This window comes from Athene noctua, chromosome 2 (genome assembly GCF_965140245.1).
Source record: "Athene noctua chromosome 2, bAthNoc1.hap1.1, whole genome shotgun sequence".
Taxonomy (NCBI): domain Eukaryota; kingdom Metazoa; phylum Chordata; class Aves; order Strigiformes; family Strigidae; genus Athene; species Athene noctua.
This window is the reverse complement of record NC_134038.1, coordinates 110366685-110385402: the sequence shown is the minus strand read 5'-3', so window position 1 is coordinate 110385402 and position 18718 is coordinate 110366685. Positions and strand designations below refer to the sequence as shown.

At 38.9% G+C, this 18718-nt stretch overlaps 1 protein-coding gene across 5 annotated transcripts in view; it reads right to left on the bottom strand.

Annotated features, from left to right (window-relative positions):
* Positions 1-18718, bottom strand: part of GALNT11 (polypeptide N-acetylgalactosaminyltransferase 11) — a 54385-nt gene that overhangs the window by 20161 nt on the left and 15506 nt on the right. For all 5 annotated transcript variants that reach the window (XM_074899886.1, XM_074899887.1, XM_074899888.1 and 2 more), the window contains exons 2-7: positions 17334-17666; positions 13405-13528; positions 11300-11466; positions 6824-6949; positions 4255-4504; positions 1306-1423 (exon numbers count right to left, since the gene is read on the bottom strand). In XM_074899886.1, coding sequence (XP_074755987.1) covers positions 1306-1423; positions 4255-4504; positions 6824-6949; positions 11300-11466; positions 13405-13528; positions 17334-17628 — 1080 coding nt within the window. In that variant the 5' untranslated portion in view covers positions 17629-17666. The remainder of the gene's footprint in view (positions 1-1305; positions 1424-4254; positions 4505-6823; positions 6950-11299; positions 11467-13404; positions 13529-17333; positions 17667-18718) is intronic.

The window sequence follows — 18718 nt, the reverse complement described above, 5'->3', positions numbered from 1 at the left end:
TACACAGCTGTTTGTTTCTGTTAAGTATAGGGAATTACTCAGAAATACTGTTCACATTCAGCTACTACACTTAGGTGCCTTAATCCAGCTTCACTGAACACCAGATTTAGATTTCATTTACACTCTACTTCCACTTATTTTTTTAAATTTCTTTTTAAACCTCAGCTTCCAGCAAATTATCATCATTGGAAAACATATTAGTCCAGCAAAGGGCCAATCTCAGAAAAATCTTTTCACATACCACTTTATAATCAAGTCACTTCCAAAACTCCTCCTGGATAAGATCAAGATTGAAGTCCTTTACAACTCTCCCCCAGGGAGATGGGGCTTCCAGATCTTTTAAAGCTCTTTGAATATACTCCAGTTTTTCAAAGCCCTTTTTATTGAAACTGCGTATTACACAGTAACAACCATAATTTCCTCACCCTCCATACACTTCTACTCAGATATCTAATAATTGTATTTTGTACTGAAAACCTGAAAAAAAATTTGTTTTTTCAGTACATACCTCTTTAAATCACTCAAATTTATGAAATGACAGTTCTTATTTTTGAGCTCTAATCTTGATTTCTCTAATGACTCAGTTTGACAGACTCCTCTAAAGTTCTGGGTGTTGTATGTTTGATTTGAGGTTGGGGCAGGGGGAGGTTGTGTTCCCTTTTTAATACCCTTTTCATATTTATCATGATAGCATCTCATTTTCAGGCAGATTCTCGTCAAATCTGTTGATGAATCCATTTCACAAAAGTGAAGAGGCAAACACGACATTGAGCACAAAAAGTTTTTTCTTTCAGGGGAGTGACATGGAAGATGAAATAAACTCCTCTACAAGACTCTTAATTTAATCATAAAATATTTACATTTCGAGGCCCTCAAAAAGGAGGCTGAAGTGTCTGAAAAGTCCCATACGTATAATAAGCTTACTTATTACCAATGCTGCTGTGAGCCATGCATCTTTTTAACAGACTTGTGAAATTCATTAGATATTGCTTATAAACTCATTTCAGAAATTTGCATGATTGTTCTTTTCTTATACTTCTCTGGGTATTATGAAATGCTCCACCTAAGAAAAAGTCACAAACATTTAACTACAGAGCTCCAAATTCTCTTTAATCTTCCCATTAAAACGTAACTTAAAGATTATTGTAAAGGCAGTTACTGCATGCTGAAGGCATCCTTCCTGGGAATAAGCGTACCAATTTCTGTGTGCAAATAGCTATTCAAGTGCTAAAGAAATTGTACATAGGGAAGAGAAGAAGCCAGACACTGAGGTTCATACTCCAATACACGTAAAAGCCAGATTACCCGAAAAGATATTTCCAGATTTTCTCCTCCCCAGATGTCCATGCCACTATCATATTGTCCAAGTTCATTAAAGTACTCACGATACATGGCAAAGAGGCCTCCAGCCATAGTAGGTGACCTAAAAAGGAATATTGGAAGTAGTTCATTTTCTTCTAGAGAAGAAAGCCCAATAATTTTAGCTGAATCTGTTAGTCTCGAAGCTTAAATTTAATACATTTTAAATAATATAATTTAAATCCTGCAGACACTAGAAATCAGATTACACTGCTAGTCTCAAAACATTTGCAGATCTGTAAGTGGTATTTATGATATTTTATTATTCTAATACCTATAAACCATATTTCTTTGCATAGCAAACAAGCAAAAGGGATAGGACAGAGAAAAAGGAACAAAGCTGTTTCTCTACAAAAAAAACCCAAACAAAAATAAAAAAGTAAAAACTTGTGCAAGTTTGGAGTCCATTGAGTTTTCTACAGTGAAACTTAGGAGTTGCCTTTAATTAGATCTGTCTTTACAAGAAACTAGTTTCCCTACAGTTACAAATGTGTACACTTGCACAAAATAATGTGGGGCAAATTATACAGACCAGGCTTGACTGAACTGCAGAAAGAGTAGAATCTAGAGTACACATTAATTTCCCATATTAAATTAGATCAAGAAACAAATTTTAACTATAGTGTGTATATATATATATATATATATATATATATAATTAGATCAAGGTCCAAATTTTAACTATATAAGCCAGGAGGCTGCTAAAAGAAATGCTACTCTGCAGCTTAGATAAATACCAGGAGCAGCATTGTTTCATCACTGATGCAGTGATCAGTTAATTGGTAAGTTATTTACAGTTTGTACACTGGCATAGATGTTCACTTCAACATTTTCCGGTTTTTCACCTTGCCTGTTACTAGAATGGTGCTTTATTTTGTAAAAATCTGTGTATGACCCCCATTGTACAGTCTCTAGATTGAATTGCTACTGTATCACAAAGTTATAATATGTGGGTGCCCTAGAATATTAAAAAAATAATATTAAAAACACTACATAAATATGATATGATAGTTGGAACATACAATGGACTGGGAACAGGATTCTTGTAATCCTTACTAATAAAAACCTGTGACAAAACCAAGCCTGAGTGTGGATTTCCTTGCTTTTCTCACACAATTTTCCACTACAGCTTCTGTCACTTTAAAGCCTGGTTTGAAAGGGTGCTCTCAATTTTTCCATCCCTGGCACCAAATTATTTCATTATGAAGGTCTCTAAAATATAGAATGTAAGACCTTCCATTTGATGGAAAGCCATTTTCAAAGGCTAAATAGCAATCTACCTTCTTTTTCAAAGCAGGCAGAGACCCCCAAGTAGGAAAAGTCACTCTCGTACTTCGAAAATGTATTATTTTTAGATTACTCCCTTTAACTTAAAGTTCTCTGCCTTTTTCATGGGTGTTTTTCCTTCAATTGAGTTGAAGGAACGCAACAACGGTGTTGAACACAGCAAGAACTAAAGTTCAGACATCCCCCACATTAACTGTGAGAGCAGTTCTTAACAGAATAAGGATTTTAAGATTTTCTATGCTGGTTCCCCATTCAGATTTTCCTAGTCTGTCCTTTCCCTTCTAGCTTCAGAAATTGCCACCGTGACACTTTCCAAACAAGCCAAACTGTTAAGCAACTTAAGGATTTTCCTGGCTTCTCAGACCAAATCTTGTGATGGGCAGGCATGGAAAGACTAACTGCACGGCTGTCAGACAACAGCAAAGAACCTTGTGCTGGAGCTGCTTGCGTCAGCCTGAAATGCTCTTCATTTACAGTCCAAGAGAAAGACAGATGAGACTGCCCGATTTCTTTTTCACTTTGCAATCTTTTAAAAGTACCACATTATCTGCAAGGAGTCAGTTTGTAAAAAATACAAAGTTCTTCCACCTTACAAACCTGAATTCTACCCTGAGAAAGATACCTGCAACTAGAAAAGGCACCATCAGTTTCTTGCCATCGTTCTACCAGCACTGGCCCATCTCATGAAGCGATTCACACTGTGACAGCTTCTATTCTTGTGTCTGAACCAGATGTGTCTGCTACTAAAAAAGGCATCTACTGACATCATTTTATAAGTTACACGTCCAGTAGGAACCAAATCTTGCCAGTTCTGTACAGGCAAGACAGCCACCAATGGTTAAGACTCGAAAGACCCACAAAAACAATACACACAGGTTTCCAGCAGACATTTTTAGGCATTTGCAACACTGTGCAAAGAAACATCATATTTTAAAGATAGTTTTCACATCCACGTGTATTCATTTAGGAAGCTTTATGACAAAATAATTGCTTGTTTGAGGAAAAATATAAATTAAACTTGAAGCAAAGAAAATTATGTCGACATAGAAAATTACCATATGCTCTGATGTTCTCTCCCATCAACTAGGGAACCACCTTCCTATTACCAGAAAAAAAATTATTTTCCCAATCTAGCAATTCTTTAGCATTTCATCACAGAAATTGTAGCGTCTATATAAAGTGGGATAAACAGGCATTACTAGCACAAAGACAGTTATCAAAATCATCATTAAGCCAAACTGACAGACTGGAAACAAACATCAATGCATAGCTCAAAAGTGAAATTACTGGGCAGATCTAATACAGAATAGCAAGAGCTCCTTCAGACTTTCATCTTTAGCAATAGCTGCTGATATAAGCATTCTCTAGAAGTGTGTTTTCTTGACCTAATAAGACAGATATATCTAATTCGTGATCAAATGCAAGAAATTAAACTGAAATAGATAACAGTAACCAAAACTATTTCCAAGTAAAGCAAGTCAGATATTTGACAGGTTAGGCATCTGCTTCTAAAACTGCACAAGCAGATAACTCTCCAGAATGCTTAAGAAGTGCTTCTGATCATCCATATGTTATACAGAGCTTCACACCACATAGGAGGAACCTTACTTGATTGGAGCAGTGGCTCCCTCGGGTCCTTCCAGTTCTGACAAAGGAACAAGATCCCACTTAAAGTGCAGGCCCCAGTTAAATCCTCCGCGCACAACAGGGGAAGAGCTGTAGGTAAGCGTGTCAGCACTGATTATGTCAATCACAGGGCACACCACAGTCCTGCGATCTTCTCTGATGGGAGTCAGCAGAGGTTGTAACCACATCTCATTCACCTCACAGTGACTGTCCAGGAATACCAGCACTTTCCCTACAGAGGCCAAAGCACACAAAACACAAAGATCCATGGTAGTGTGAAACACACAAACACATTAGCTATTATATAGGCAGCAAAGTATCCACAGTATCCTCACCACGCTGTGTAACAGAGGGAAAACACCATCTGCACTCAGAGTACTGACAAACCAGAGACTCCACAGGGATTAGTTTAGTCAAAGGCAGAAGGTATATCCTGACTATTCACATTTAGCCATGAATTGCTCAAGTGAGCCATTATCTGCATTTCTTTGACAGGGTTTTATAGTCATCAAATTTTCTACCCAGATTCTGCAGAGCTACTGTACTTCAAATGAAACATCATCAGACCAGTGTTCTAAGAGTTATGAGGTGCATTTGTCCTAATGCAGAGCACCTCCCATGCCTGAGTTAGACTACAGAGATAGCTGAAGATGACAGATACTGGACTGGATGAATTATCCCCATGACAAAGCTCATTTTGTTCACTGACTGTAATTGCCCTCGGCTCACTTCGTATCATGCTTCAGCATCCATCCAGGTACTGTTGCAGCAAAGACCTGTGCGAAGATCTGTGGATTTTAAACAAAGTCATTCTAATGAACTAATTCCCATTTGTCCATGAAACAAGCCACAACGTTTCAATTCTTGAATATAAAGTAACATAAAGCATCGCCCCATTTCATTAGCTCTAGAGTGACTGTGGATTTATATTAGTTTAAAAGGAGAATGAATTCCCTAAATGGGCACAGCCAAATCCATCAGTATTAGACCAAACAACACTTCAGTCCCATCAGTTTACACAGGGATTATCCACTATGGTCAGAGAGGACAGTTGATCCATGAGACACCTGCAGGCTCTGTTGATCTGAAAAGTCATCTGAATTTTTACGATGCAACATTAAATTTACATAATACTAGAATAACATGGAAGAGATGGGAAAGAGCTTTAAGGAAAACAACTTTGAAACATGCCAATATAATGAGACACCCATTAACAACAGACAGTATTTGACTGAAGAAGAAAAAAAAAAAGACAACTCCAGCAGTTCAGAAGAACAATAAAATTACTTCAAATTGCACTAACTCAAATACCTCCTATCACAGTTTGGAAAGTGTAAGCACAATTTTCTCTCTGGATTACGCCATTACAATGCTAATGAGCAAACACCAATTAAGAGACCTTGTCTGCCACTCAAAATTATTTGAAAAAGTAACACTTTCTCAGACACCGAAGAATTTAACTGGAAGCATATTATGGTAAGAGACACACAGTGTACATAAAGCACCAAATACTGTTTTTATCCCAATTAACACTCACTGAACAACAGAAAAGCTTGCATGAGAAGTGTTACAATTAGATTGACAAATTAGAAACCAGATTAGTGTGTACATTAACAAAGACGACTGCTATTTCAGAGCAACAGTTTTCACATGAAACATGCAGAAAATATTTTGCAACCACAATACCTAGTGCAGATGGAGATGTTCCCAAGACAACATTCTTTCAGGACATGAATTAGGACAATCTACACTTCCTCACTAAATTTTGTCAAATACTGGTTTTGTTTTACCATGTCACTGACCCATTCTAAAAAACTAACTCATTTTATCAAAAGCAAACTTCTGCAGGAAGAAAAAAAACAGATAAATCAACAGTTCAGACAACATTTAAAAGACACTCAAATTTGACTCCAAATTTCCAAAGTCATTATTGGGGTGACTTGAAAAATCACCCCCTTCCTTACACAGCACAGATTTCCTAAAATTAATTACAAACTATAAATCCATTTAATTTATTATATCTACTCTCTATTTACATACAACCAAGTACCAAGTCCTCCTTGCTTCCTTCTCTTTGAGTAACAGAAAAACCTCAGGTGAGGACTAATTCAGTAAAGCTATGAGAAAATACTGGATAAAGCTTTATAAAGATCATGGTCAACTGCATGATGTAAACATTTAAATACACAGGTTATGTTAGTTAAGGTCTCCAATTATCATTATAGAAGTATCACTGAAGACTTTGTGTAGCTGTTGTGACATAGGTTTATGTAACAGCCAAAGATCGATACAATTAGTTTTAAAGTCAGTGATTATTCTGAAACAATTGCTAAAATGTCTCTCAGCTAAGACAGCATTATCTCAAATCTTTCTTCCCCTCAACTAAACTGTGTAGCTTAGAACGTGACATGACATGCAGAGTCCCTACAGTGGACTAAAGCAATCACAGGTCAAACATAAAACATCTGAAAGAGCTGCACTACAGAAAGAGAAGTCACACAATTAACATATGGTCAGAGTATGCAAGGAAAAGAGAAACAAGAAACTATACCTGTGGCATGAGAGGCTCCAATCATCCTTCCTCGAATCAAGCCTTCCCGCTTCTCATTTCTTACCAATTTTGTGGTTTTTGGAAGCTGAGTTTGAACATATTCACCCAAGTCCTTCTTCAAGTCAGCTGAGAAAAGGAAAACACTAGTTCAACAACAGGATGGAAACTGTAAAAGTCCCAAGATGTTCAACTCAAAAAAGGGTGAAAAAGCTACCCCAATACAACACAGCTTCAAACCATGGGTATCAAAAGCACAGTCAGTGATCCCACATGGTACACCTGCCCTCCAATTCTGGGGGCCTTTTCTTGTTGTTTTACTTGCACATTTTCCTAGCAACTGCTTCACTTTTTTCTGCTGCATTGTGGAGACGCACATGGACAAAGCAGGTGCACACCCTGCACTGAAGGGGGTGATTGACCACATCACTGGGCCTTCCACAGGCAGGCGCATTCCTGCTGATAAGCACTTCCTTGTATTTTCCCAATTAACTTTTTATATGCTGCCACTGTCTAAGGTTTTACGCTTAGCCTTGGTTTCCCAAATACAGACTGGATTGTGATTTTTCTGTTCTGTTTGCAAAGCCTTTTGTACAATATAACTCAAGTTAACTGGGACTACTAGACTCTATGCTAAAAGGAATTACTGTTGCTAAAAAAAAAGGCACTATGCAAAGAAACAGCATTTCCAAATTCTTCTCATGGTGACTGTCATTTGCAGCAGAAGTAATGAAAACCCTTTCACATGTTCCATACATGAAAACAAATGCTGACACCTTTAAAAAGAAGCATGAAGGCACCTTTCATTTTCTGTAGCTGCTTAGCTAATACAACAGCAGATACAAAGTACAACTCACCCACAGGCTGTCGCTTTTCTAAAAATGGTAGAATCAAAGACACTGCTGGCAAGCATGTGCTTTTGAAGGACAGCAAAGTTCACTGAAATCTATAAGCATGACTGTAACTTAACTGACATTAATGGCAATTTTAAGAGTAAAAATACTTTTTTCACATGAGGAAACCTGAGTGGTTTCTGACATTAAAGCAGGACCACTGAAGAGAAGATGGACACATGAAGACTGAAGTGATAGGAAAACACAAGTTAATAAGCTTATGGAGGAATAAAAAACAATATAAAATGAGAAAGAAAACCAAAAAGCCAGCTGAGACTTCATAGAGACCCTTGGTATAAAGAGGCACAGACAGACTTTCAACAGAAAGGAATATTATTATTCTGATGAATAAAAGGAATAAATACTATTCTTCTGATGAATGTCAGTTCAAACATTAAAGTTCCTGTTAACAAGATTAAATGTCAAAGGAATATATTTGGAAGCCAGGGCTGTAACCTTCAGGAAATATAAGAACTTTCAGGCACAAAGACTGAAAAGGAGATTCCCAGAAGCAGCTCCAAAGGTTAAGATCTCAGCCTTTGCACTGCAAGACAGCATCATGGATCAAGAATGAGAAGGTACCAGATAGCAAATATGGTGCTAGAGAATATTCTCAAAGAAAAGTCTCTGGAGAGACTCAAACAGGATTCATTTAGGTCACAGGAATTCTCTCCCCTGGTCTTGAATGTAACATCATATGCCAGAGATAATAGGAAAGATTTTTTTTTTGAGAAAGTCTCCTAGAAAGTTGATGAAATAAAGTCATCTCCAGGGTGCCACCCAAATGAGATACCCAAATAAACAGAATAGGATTTGCAAACGTAAAATAAAGTACTGCTTGAATCATTCTTCACCTGATATATCATAGCAAGGGAAAGACAGTATACAACTGCAGAAAACAAAGGGCTAGCACAAAGCAGAAAAGGTCAGTTATCAAACTCAGCACTTAGGGCAGATAAGGCTGCATGAAAGGACATAAAATACAAGAAGAAATAGATTTGCATGTGCAAACTTCTGAAAACACCAGGGGAAATCTAAAAGGTTGTGGCCACCCCGTTAGCTAAATCAGGCCCACAACACAGGCTTGAGCAGCAGAATGCAAGAGCCAGTAGTACCTAAGGGCTAATATGCTCTCAGCAAACAGTTTTGACCTGGACAAACTAGCATTCTGCTGGAAACTGTGCCCAGCGGTTGCCTGGGACTGAACATATCATGGACCATTCTCAACAGACAGTTTAGTCTCAGACACCTTTTGAGGTTTCCGTTGTCTGATCAGTTCTTGTGTGTCAGCTTCACATTCACTGGGAAGACTGATTCCTTCTGACATAACCCAAAAAATTGCTTCAATATAGCCTGCCTGAGAAATTTGCTCCAAGGAGAGAATTGCTCCCTTTTAGTCAGTAGAGTTTCCAAAAATTACTTTAGCCATTATCTTGCTCCATATCTCTGGAACAAAGGCTCCTCCAAACAAGAGAAATCTCAGATGAGAATCAGGGGTGTTATTGTTTCAAAGTACTGAGTTGCAGACAATTTCCTCCTTTTCTGTTCTTCAATCTCTTGTTCTGCATAGAAGAATGCCCCCATTAACAGTCTTCAACATATCCTGTAGGCTGTTCCATAACAGGTAAAGCCTAAAGCAGGGAAAAAAAGAAATCCTGACATGCAACAAAGGGCAAGAAAAATATAACACTGGGCTCCGCTGAGCCACGGAAATGCCTGCTTAGCTAGTAAGACTGTTGATGATTGAGTGTAAGAAGCTTTCTGAGGCAAAACTAGATGCAAAGACCCAAGCTTTACACAACAGCACTGATTTGCAGCAGAGTTCCTGTATATAAAGCTGAAGAAATAGGCAGAATTTCATCTAAGATACCATTTCAGGAAGTAGGCAGTGTAGGGAAAATGGAAAAATGCATAAAAAAAGAAAATACAGAGAGGCATAGAGATTAAGCAACCTGCTAAAGCTCACATGAGATCCAGGGCACAGCGAAAGCCTTTGCCCATTACCTCAGCCACCAAACCAGCTTTGCCATTCTTCAGCTGTAAAATTCCATCCATCCATTAAAACTAAGCAGCAGTGCAAACATCAGTAGTATTGTCATCATCCAGAGCAGTAATTCTCTGTATAAATTATATCTCCTCCAATCTTCGGCTTCAAAACACGTTTATTTGAAGTCAAAAAGGCAAAGGTTGCTACTTGAATGTTTTGAACCGAATTTGGCCTTCAAATTAGACACAGACCAGAAGAGTGATGGCATTACTGCCTGAACACAGGCATTAACCAAATGTATTACCACATTCAAAAGGCTGAGTTTTGAAGCAAGCTTAGTTCTGAATATGAAGGTTACAAAACTTTAAACAACAAATTGCACAAGAGACTTTGTAGCAAAGAGTGTATACTGCTTCCAAAACACAAAACAAAAGCTTTCAAATACTAGGTATTCTTATCAGCCAGGGATAAAGTGTTTGATCTTTCTTCTCTCCTGTATCTTAACATTTGATCTGACCTCAAAGAAATGAACTTAGCTGCATAACAAGAGAATTTCATTCTACATTATACATTATCTAATCAGTCTCTTAGATCAAGTGAGGACTTAACGCAGAAACCAAACAATGAGACCAAGGGAGCTCATTATATGTACTAAAAAGAATACAATCTAAAAACCATTTTAAAAATGCAAGAAGTTGTGGACTTGTTCAGAGGCAGGCAGGGAACTTGCACAGTCCTGCTGGCAAGTATCACTACACTAACACATTCCTCAACAGGCACTTCACTTTTGAAGTGCCAAAACACTTGAATTGTTTGTCTGTCTTTGCCTTGTCCATCGTTCGAGTGAAAAATGCCGAAGCATCAGTCTTTCAACAACAGCAAAGCAATTCTGCAAGGTCTACCCCTCCAGGGCCCCTTCCAGACTTGAGGGAACAGAGGCTGCTCCAAGAGCCAGGGACAGCTACTCCTAGGGTGGCCACAAGAGGCTGTGCGAGAGCCACGCAAAACCCTCCCAGCAAAGGCTGAACTCCATCCCAGCACGCCACCAGTCTGAAATGCTGAGCAAGTACAGAAAACTGACGCGCTGTTTCCATAGTGCCACATCAACTTATTTGCAAGACGGCAGCTGAGACTATGTGCATTCAATTCCTTTCTGATGCAGCCACAGATACTATCGGCCCACAAAGTTTATGGAAATATCAGTGTAATCTGCTCCGAGCACCAGCGCAGCCCAAGCAAGGTACTGTTAAAACCAGTTAAACACAGTTAAAAGTTAAACACAGCTGAACTATAACCACCCCTTCTGCAAACACACATTCCTCATTATTAGCTTTGAAACCTGTTTTTGAATGTTAAATCTGTATGATATACAGCTCATCAGTAAAACGGCACTGGTGACAAGGAGGATGTCATCTTGGGCTTCTCAGAACATCATGCAGCTCTACTGGCTGGCACTTTTTGGAAATGGACTGCAGTACAAATTGGGTTTGCATCATGGCTTTCATGTTTTTATTATGACCAGTCAATAAAGCACAGGAAGAGACAGGAAGGTCACGACGCGTAAGCACTGACCAAAATATTACTGAAAGGTTCTCTCACCCAATTCACTGTTGTCATCCACCAAAATAATTTCATGAAGCAGGTGTGCAGGAGTGCGATCCAGGACACTGTGTACCGTGCGAAGCAGGGCAGAAAGTGCTTCATTGTAGAAACAGATGACAACACTGGCAGAGGGCAGATCAGAAGGGTAGGATTTCTCTCTGCATCTGAAAACAGAAATATAGTAGTTATCACTTTATTTTCAGGGGGATTTCCATAGGGCTAGGTCACTGCTGAAACTTCATAAATAACAAGCAAACATTAAATGTGTAGGAAGAACCCCTACACACTTAAAAACCCTAACATCTATAGTAGACCTCAGCATAGTCAGTTACTCTCCACATAATACAGACTTATAATTAACATTGCTGCTTGTCAGAAAACAGAGGATATGATGGATTGGGGTGGGAGTGAGAATCACAGATCCTCAAGACAAACAAGAGAAAACAGTAAGGGCTTGTTTTAGCTGTCACAATACTGTCTAGAACCCTTGGGTAGCTCAGACATGTGCAGGAATGGCAAGTATGACATGAGGCCTACCAAAACAACATCTTTATTGGCCACTTGCTGGAGACTACCCAGAATACCTCCAATGGTGTCAAATACCCATTTAAACAACCAAGGTTGGGATTCAGCCTGCAGATTAAGGCACATAAATCTAGTCACTGCTGTCAGTGGATTCCAGATAGTGTTCAGCTCACCCTAAGGCTGACAAGTGCATTTTGTCAGCTGAAGAGCTCTGCGTGCTCCATTAACTGTACTTGACTGGATCTCTGCTAATTATAATAAAAGCAGAGACAACTGACTAACATGCAGCTATCTGAATTGAAGCATCTTAATCTGCAAGCTGATTCCCACTCAAAGCAGATCATTCTTTCTTTCTCCTTTTCAAATTTTGTCCATACTTCTAACAGGGCAGAGTATCACAGAACAATGCCGTATGAAGATGCCAGGCATTAAGGAATCCAGTAAAAATAAGAAATTATAAATTAAAACCCAGAAGTATACAAGAAGAGTCTTCACTGACTTGGAATGAACTCAGGTCTTGAGAGAGACATTTCAGCAAGTACAATTCACTACATTTACACACACCAGAGAAAACACTAGAAAAATAGATGCAGGTTTACTTAATTTTCAATTAAATGTTGGAGGGGGTTTGTTGTTGTTACAGTGGTGGTTTTTTTCCCCCCTATATGCATCAGACAGATTACAGAAAAAAAATCTACTTTTCAGTAGAAAGTATTCAGAGCAGTGCAATCCAGATACCAAGCAAGGACTTGAATTGAGAAACAGAGCGCCTTTGGTCATCAATCATTCTTCTACCTTACCCTCTGTCAGCTTACAACAAATGTGAAATAGCACATAAGGTGGAAGTCTCTCATTAACTTGGGCACTGGAACATTTAATGTCCATCTTTCAAAGGTACCAAACAGAATTATAGCATCTCTTTTGGTAGTTACAGTACTAAGTATGAATGCAAAATGCAGCTTCAAAAAAAAAAAAAAAAATTGTAGTATGTTTTAAGTAACTGAATACACAGCTAGCAAGATGAAATATAGGAAGCATAATCCTAGTACTGCTGGAAAGGAAGTCTGATTCCTAGGACTTTTGCACACTGACTTTTATTTAAAGTATTTCTGGAATCTTGTTTCCTATCAAAATAGCTGTCTGCCAAACCTACTGCTCACAAAAATTAAATTAATAAAATTTGAATAAGCGTATGTCCAATCTAGTTCTTCATTAAGCATTCTTCAAGTGAGTTAAGAATTGGGAATTTGCTTTCAGGGCAATCTTTCTTTTTTCATGAAGCCTGGTTTATGTGAGGCTTTGCTTATCACATACCTTTTCCAGATGGCAAAAAAATTAGATCCCCAGAAACAACACTCAGTCAAAAAAGACAGAAAAGACCAAAAAATAAAAATCCTAACCTGAAGCACTCCTGTTTAAATAGCTGGAAATCTGCCTCCAGCAACACAGGAGGCTGAAAGAGTATCTAACAGACACGTAATACCAAAAACGTTAGATACTACATCAGGTATAACATGAGTAACAAGCCCTTAAGCACATGCAATTATACTATATCCCCTCCAAAAATTAGTACATACTTTGCATCTCTTGTATCAGGCACATCCCTGTGGTATCCGAGCCGATTACTGATAAGCATATTGAAAGCATGCTTCTGATAGCCCAAGTCTCTCACTTCCTGATCTTCTTCATTAAAAATCATTCCTGCAAAAGGAACATGCCAGGATCAGTTAACAGACTCAAAAATACCCTTTGGAAACAATCAATGATTGAAACGTATGCTTTAACCTCCCCTAAAATCCATTATGTTCTTCAAAAACGCCTCTGGTTTTGCAAAGTGTATTTTTGTGCAACTATTTTTGTTACCCTTCACAAATATGCAGGACATAAGAGTAACCCTGGCAACTGTAATAAAATGAAATCATTCTCCAAAGACTGAGGGTTCCATTGTGTTTATTGCCCTACCAGACACACTCCCGTCACTTAAATGGTCTCTAATTCTTAGCACCACCTAAAAACCAACATCAAACAAGCAACAGAGGATAGATTTTGGCACACAGTGAATCAGCACTTATCCGTACAGATGAAGGGTCTGTAATGGTATTTTTGAGAAAGAAAAGTCATTTACAATGGTAGAAAAACCCTCGCAGCAGCAGCTCCAGTTTCATGTGGTTTTCTCAAGTCTGCAGCAACATAAAAATAGTTACGAAAAAATGTAAGATTCTTGTTTCTCTCACCCGGGAATTTGACAGCAAGTAAAATAGCAACAGAGCTAGCTGTTTCTCTGTTGATTATTGCAGGAGAAGCAGCAACTGTTGCTGAGCATGGCAGAGGCAGCAACTGCTGGTATACATAAGTGCACAGCTAGAAGCCAAGGTTGAAATCCTCAGTGCCATCCTGCCTGCCTTGACTCGGTGTCATGGGCTTCTCTCTCACTGAGCCATATACTCACCAGTGTGAATAGAAACGTATTATGGTACTTCACTCAACTCTTTCACAGAAAAAGAAGAGGAAGAGGACGGAAGCTGTAGCCACCACCTGTGTCAGCTAGCCACTTCTGCAATAATTCAGGTAGCAGAGCAATGACTTTTACTTGTCTCTGGTCAGCTGGCCACCAGAGAATGAGATGCATATATCCTCTCTAGCTATTAGCAAGCTACAGATGCAATTTCACTGAAATTTCCTTACAAGAAGTGAGCAAGGATCATGTAATTTATCTCCTTCCACTCTGCTCATCATCTCCATATGGTTCAAAATCTGCAGAAAATAATTAACAAGGGGGTTCCTCATTCACATGCTATCATACATCCAGGATAATATGTTTCATACAATCACAGACTAATTTAGGTTGGAAGGGACACCTGGTCTAATCCCCTGCTCAAAGCAGGTCCAACTATCTAGATCAGGCTGCTCAGAACTTGTCCAATTAAGTTTAGAAAGCCTCCAGTATCTCCAAGGATGCAGATTCTACCACCTCTTCATGTCCCCATTCAAGCATTTGACCACCATCTCACTGAAAATATCTTTCCTCTTACCTAACTGAAATCTCTCCCTTGCTCCAATTTCTTATCATAATCCCATGCATCTCTGGAAAGAGTCTGGCTCTGTCCTCCCTACATCCTCCCATTAAGTTGCTGTTGACAGCAACAAAATCTCACCCCTTCCTTGGCCTTTTCTCTAAGGCAGAATAAACCCAATCTTCTCAGCCTTTCTTCATACCTCATGTTCTCCAGTTTTCAACAGCTACACAGAAGCCAACTGAGCTCATACCCAGAGAAAATGACATGGGTTAAAAACTAGAACACAAGAAAGTTCATAAAAAAAAGTTTTGAAGCTTTCTTCCTTTCCCAACAAGTAATCCTGGCTGGCCTTCAGAGCACAGGTGTGTCACTATCAGTTGTGTCTCAGCAACAAAGTCTACCTGTAGGTACATGATCTTCTAGAGGGAATTCTGTGAATCCACACTCCCACCATTTACATTTCCCACCCTGCTGCTTTTAGTCTGAGTACAGCAATTGCAATGCAGCTGTGCTATCAAACACCTCGAGAATAGATGCCTTGACATTTGTGCAGGACCAGGTGGGAAGCACTGGGTAACAATACCCACAAAAGATGTGGTGACTGACTGCCATGCTCATGGATGAGTGCCCCCACTGTGGATAAGTTGCAGGGGCAGGAATGAGGCGTTTGCAGTGGCAGTGCCACTCTCCTAGCACCAACAGTCTAAAGGGGTCAGTCAGTCCTCCTCTGGACTATGTGCATTTCCAAACTAAGGTTTCCAGCTTGTCAGTTCAGACAGCCAGCACAATCACTCTTGAACACTCAGCACCACAGAAACACCATGCCACTGGGTTAAGCTTAAAACTTTTTCTTCATACAAAGCATAAGCTTAAGAAACACATACCAAATGTTTCATTCTACAGTCCATCCATACCCAACCACTAACTACTTTTTTCTGCTCTTATGATCATAGATAAGAAGGAGTACTGATATTTTTAAAACATTCTCATGAAGAACAATATCCTAAGTGCATGCAAAAGGCCTGAAAGATTTCAGTTCAAACAGCAGATAAACATCCTTGGAAAATAAGGGCTTTACAACTGAAGCAGCAGTTTAAGCTTTACTTCAGCAGCATTATGTGGCTCTCAGATTAATTGGGGAGGAAAAAAAAAAAAAAAAAAAGATTGCCATACCAGATGACAGTTTGGTTTTTGCTATCATATGTCAACTTTTCTTTTTTTTTGCTTTGCGTGTTTATCAATCACTGTCCTAACCTAGATAGACAGGAAGCCCTTTCCTGCAGCACCTGATCTAATTCTAACAGAGAGCCAGCTGCCTACTGATGATTCATGTAGAATTTATCCTGGCACTATAACTCGCCTTAGCTTTCACCAGCCAAACCAGACACTTGGTTTGAAGATCAAGGGACTTTTCAGTTAAAATGCTCCGATTTTTTTCCTGGCCCATGCTGAATAGTTGGAAAGAAATGGCCACCTGTGGACTGGCCTTCACCTCACTTTAGCTCTCATGTTTTTTGCAGTGAACTGATAAACATTTGTAATGCCACAGGTAACATGAATTTGCATTTTTCCTACATACTCATACAGGTCTAACAACTCTGAAACCGAAGTTTGGTAAAGTTCTATAAACTCTTGAAGCTTAGGATCCAAACATTCCTCCAAAGTAATGATAGAGGACTTGAGACAGATATGAGTATTAAACTCCTGACTATGAAGGTTACTATGCCATATTTCCCAAAGAAGCAGCGGAAACCAATACCACAACACTCAGTTTCTGCTTCCAGACTTAAAGCAAGTTTGCAAGACAGTACGCAACAAGCCCAGTCTGCACATCTGAACACAGTAGCGAATAAGCTGTAAGCATTTAAATACACAAAGCATTTTAGTTTGGAAGACAAGTTTGGAAGACAAACCTAAACCATCTCATTGATGAAATATGCTCCAGTGAAACACACAGACCTTTGTTGGTACAAAGTAAGCAGGATTCAGCCTGACCCACTGTCATCTCAATAAATCTTTCACTGTAATTTTTCCCCACACACATTTCTTGTAGATGATTTCATACTCTGAGGATATTCTCTAACTCAATGGGTCCTCTTCATTGTGTATTGTTATCAAGCTATTTTTAATTACTGCATATGAGCAGAGCTCCTCTGTAGCTAAAGTTTATGTATTTGAGCCCAATTAATATAGGAGTAAGATACAAAACAAGCATACACTGAACTCCAAAAGCAAGAACTACATCAAGGGGAGACACCTTGCTGTAATCCAGTCCTCATTAGCACAGCTGTAAATGTTAGGAATAGTATATTTTGGATTAAACACAGTAGAATGGATTTCAAGTAATTCCTAATGGAGAGAGCCACTAGGTTTAACAAACACAAGGACTTCATTATACATTTTTCCCCAAGATCCTTTACAAACACCCTTGTTATCTCATTTCCTCTATTGTTTTAATAACTTTGTCACCAACACTGAAAACCACTTACCCATTTCAGGAGAGAATTCTACCTCTCCCTTAACTGGGTCCTGGACATGATTTCCAAGAGGATTTCCTATCTTATTCTCTTTCTGTTGCAATTCAGGTATGTGAACTGGCCCTCGTGTAAAACGGGGGTAGAATTTTTTTGGAAATGGCCTCTGAGGTTCCAGCCCCTTGATGGGCACATTCTTGAAGGATTGGTTTTCTTCACTGAAGTTAAAATAAACAAAGAGCAGAAGTGTCCAGGTCACAGATGTGAAAAGGCACCCATAGCAGAAATAGCGAAGTGTGATACTTCCCATTGTAGACTTAGCATCATTGAGGACCCATTCTCAATTACCTGAAAGAGAGTGAAAATACACATTTTGAGAGTGCTGCCTGTTACCTCATCAGTTCTATTCATTAGGAAATGCATTCTATAGGTTACTCTCCTGCTAAACGATTTTGGGAACTTAAACTTTAAACACAGACCTTAAGAATTAAATCTCATTTCACTTTCCCATTAAAAAAAATAAACACAGTTTGCACATTCTGTGTAGATACTACTGCTTTAAAACATGAAGCAAACAATCACTAAGAGCCCAGTGACACACTGCAATTAAAGATAAAAATTATTAATTTTCCCTCATAATAGTTATATAATTATCTCTTCTACAGCAGTATATTCCTTGTATGCCTGCATTCATCTAAACATATAATTATTTAACTAAATATACTACACACAGGGAACTAATTCTTCACAGAATGGTTGAGGCTGGAAGGAACATCTGGAGGTCACCCTGTCCAACTCCCCTGCTCAGGCAGGGCCACTTCGAGCAAGCTGCCCAAGAACATGTCCACATGTCTATTCTTTCAGTTTCTATCCTAAAGCATGGAATGAAAGAACACAGACTCAAGAAGCTACATAGTTTAGTCCTCCTTGTCCAAATCTTAAGAACAGCCATCATGAGCACCCCAGAAATTCCATAAATCATGGTGTGCGATTTAACAACACATAGCACCAAGACAGTCCCATTTACAGATACTCTTCTCTGCAGAAAGAAAGGAAACATATAAAAAACAGATATGAAAAAAGAAAATAGCAAAAGCCTCCAATGTAATTTTCTGTGTTCCTGCAGGCCTCTGCAGACTCCAGAAGAGCTCCCATACTCCCTGGAGGAGATGCCCACCTAGAGCTGGAAGGAAGCAATCCAGCCCAGAGTTTTACGTTAGGCACCCATCCACTAACACAAGTTCCCCAAGCTATATTGAAAATTATTATCATAAGTAAATCACTGAAGTGAAGCATATGAAGCTGGCGATAATATTTTCTTTGTGGCCCAGAAGAATCAGGTAAAATTTCTGGAGTTTCTCAAATCAAAAAAAAGGCCCCCCCAAAAAACTATACAGCTC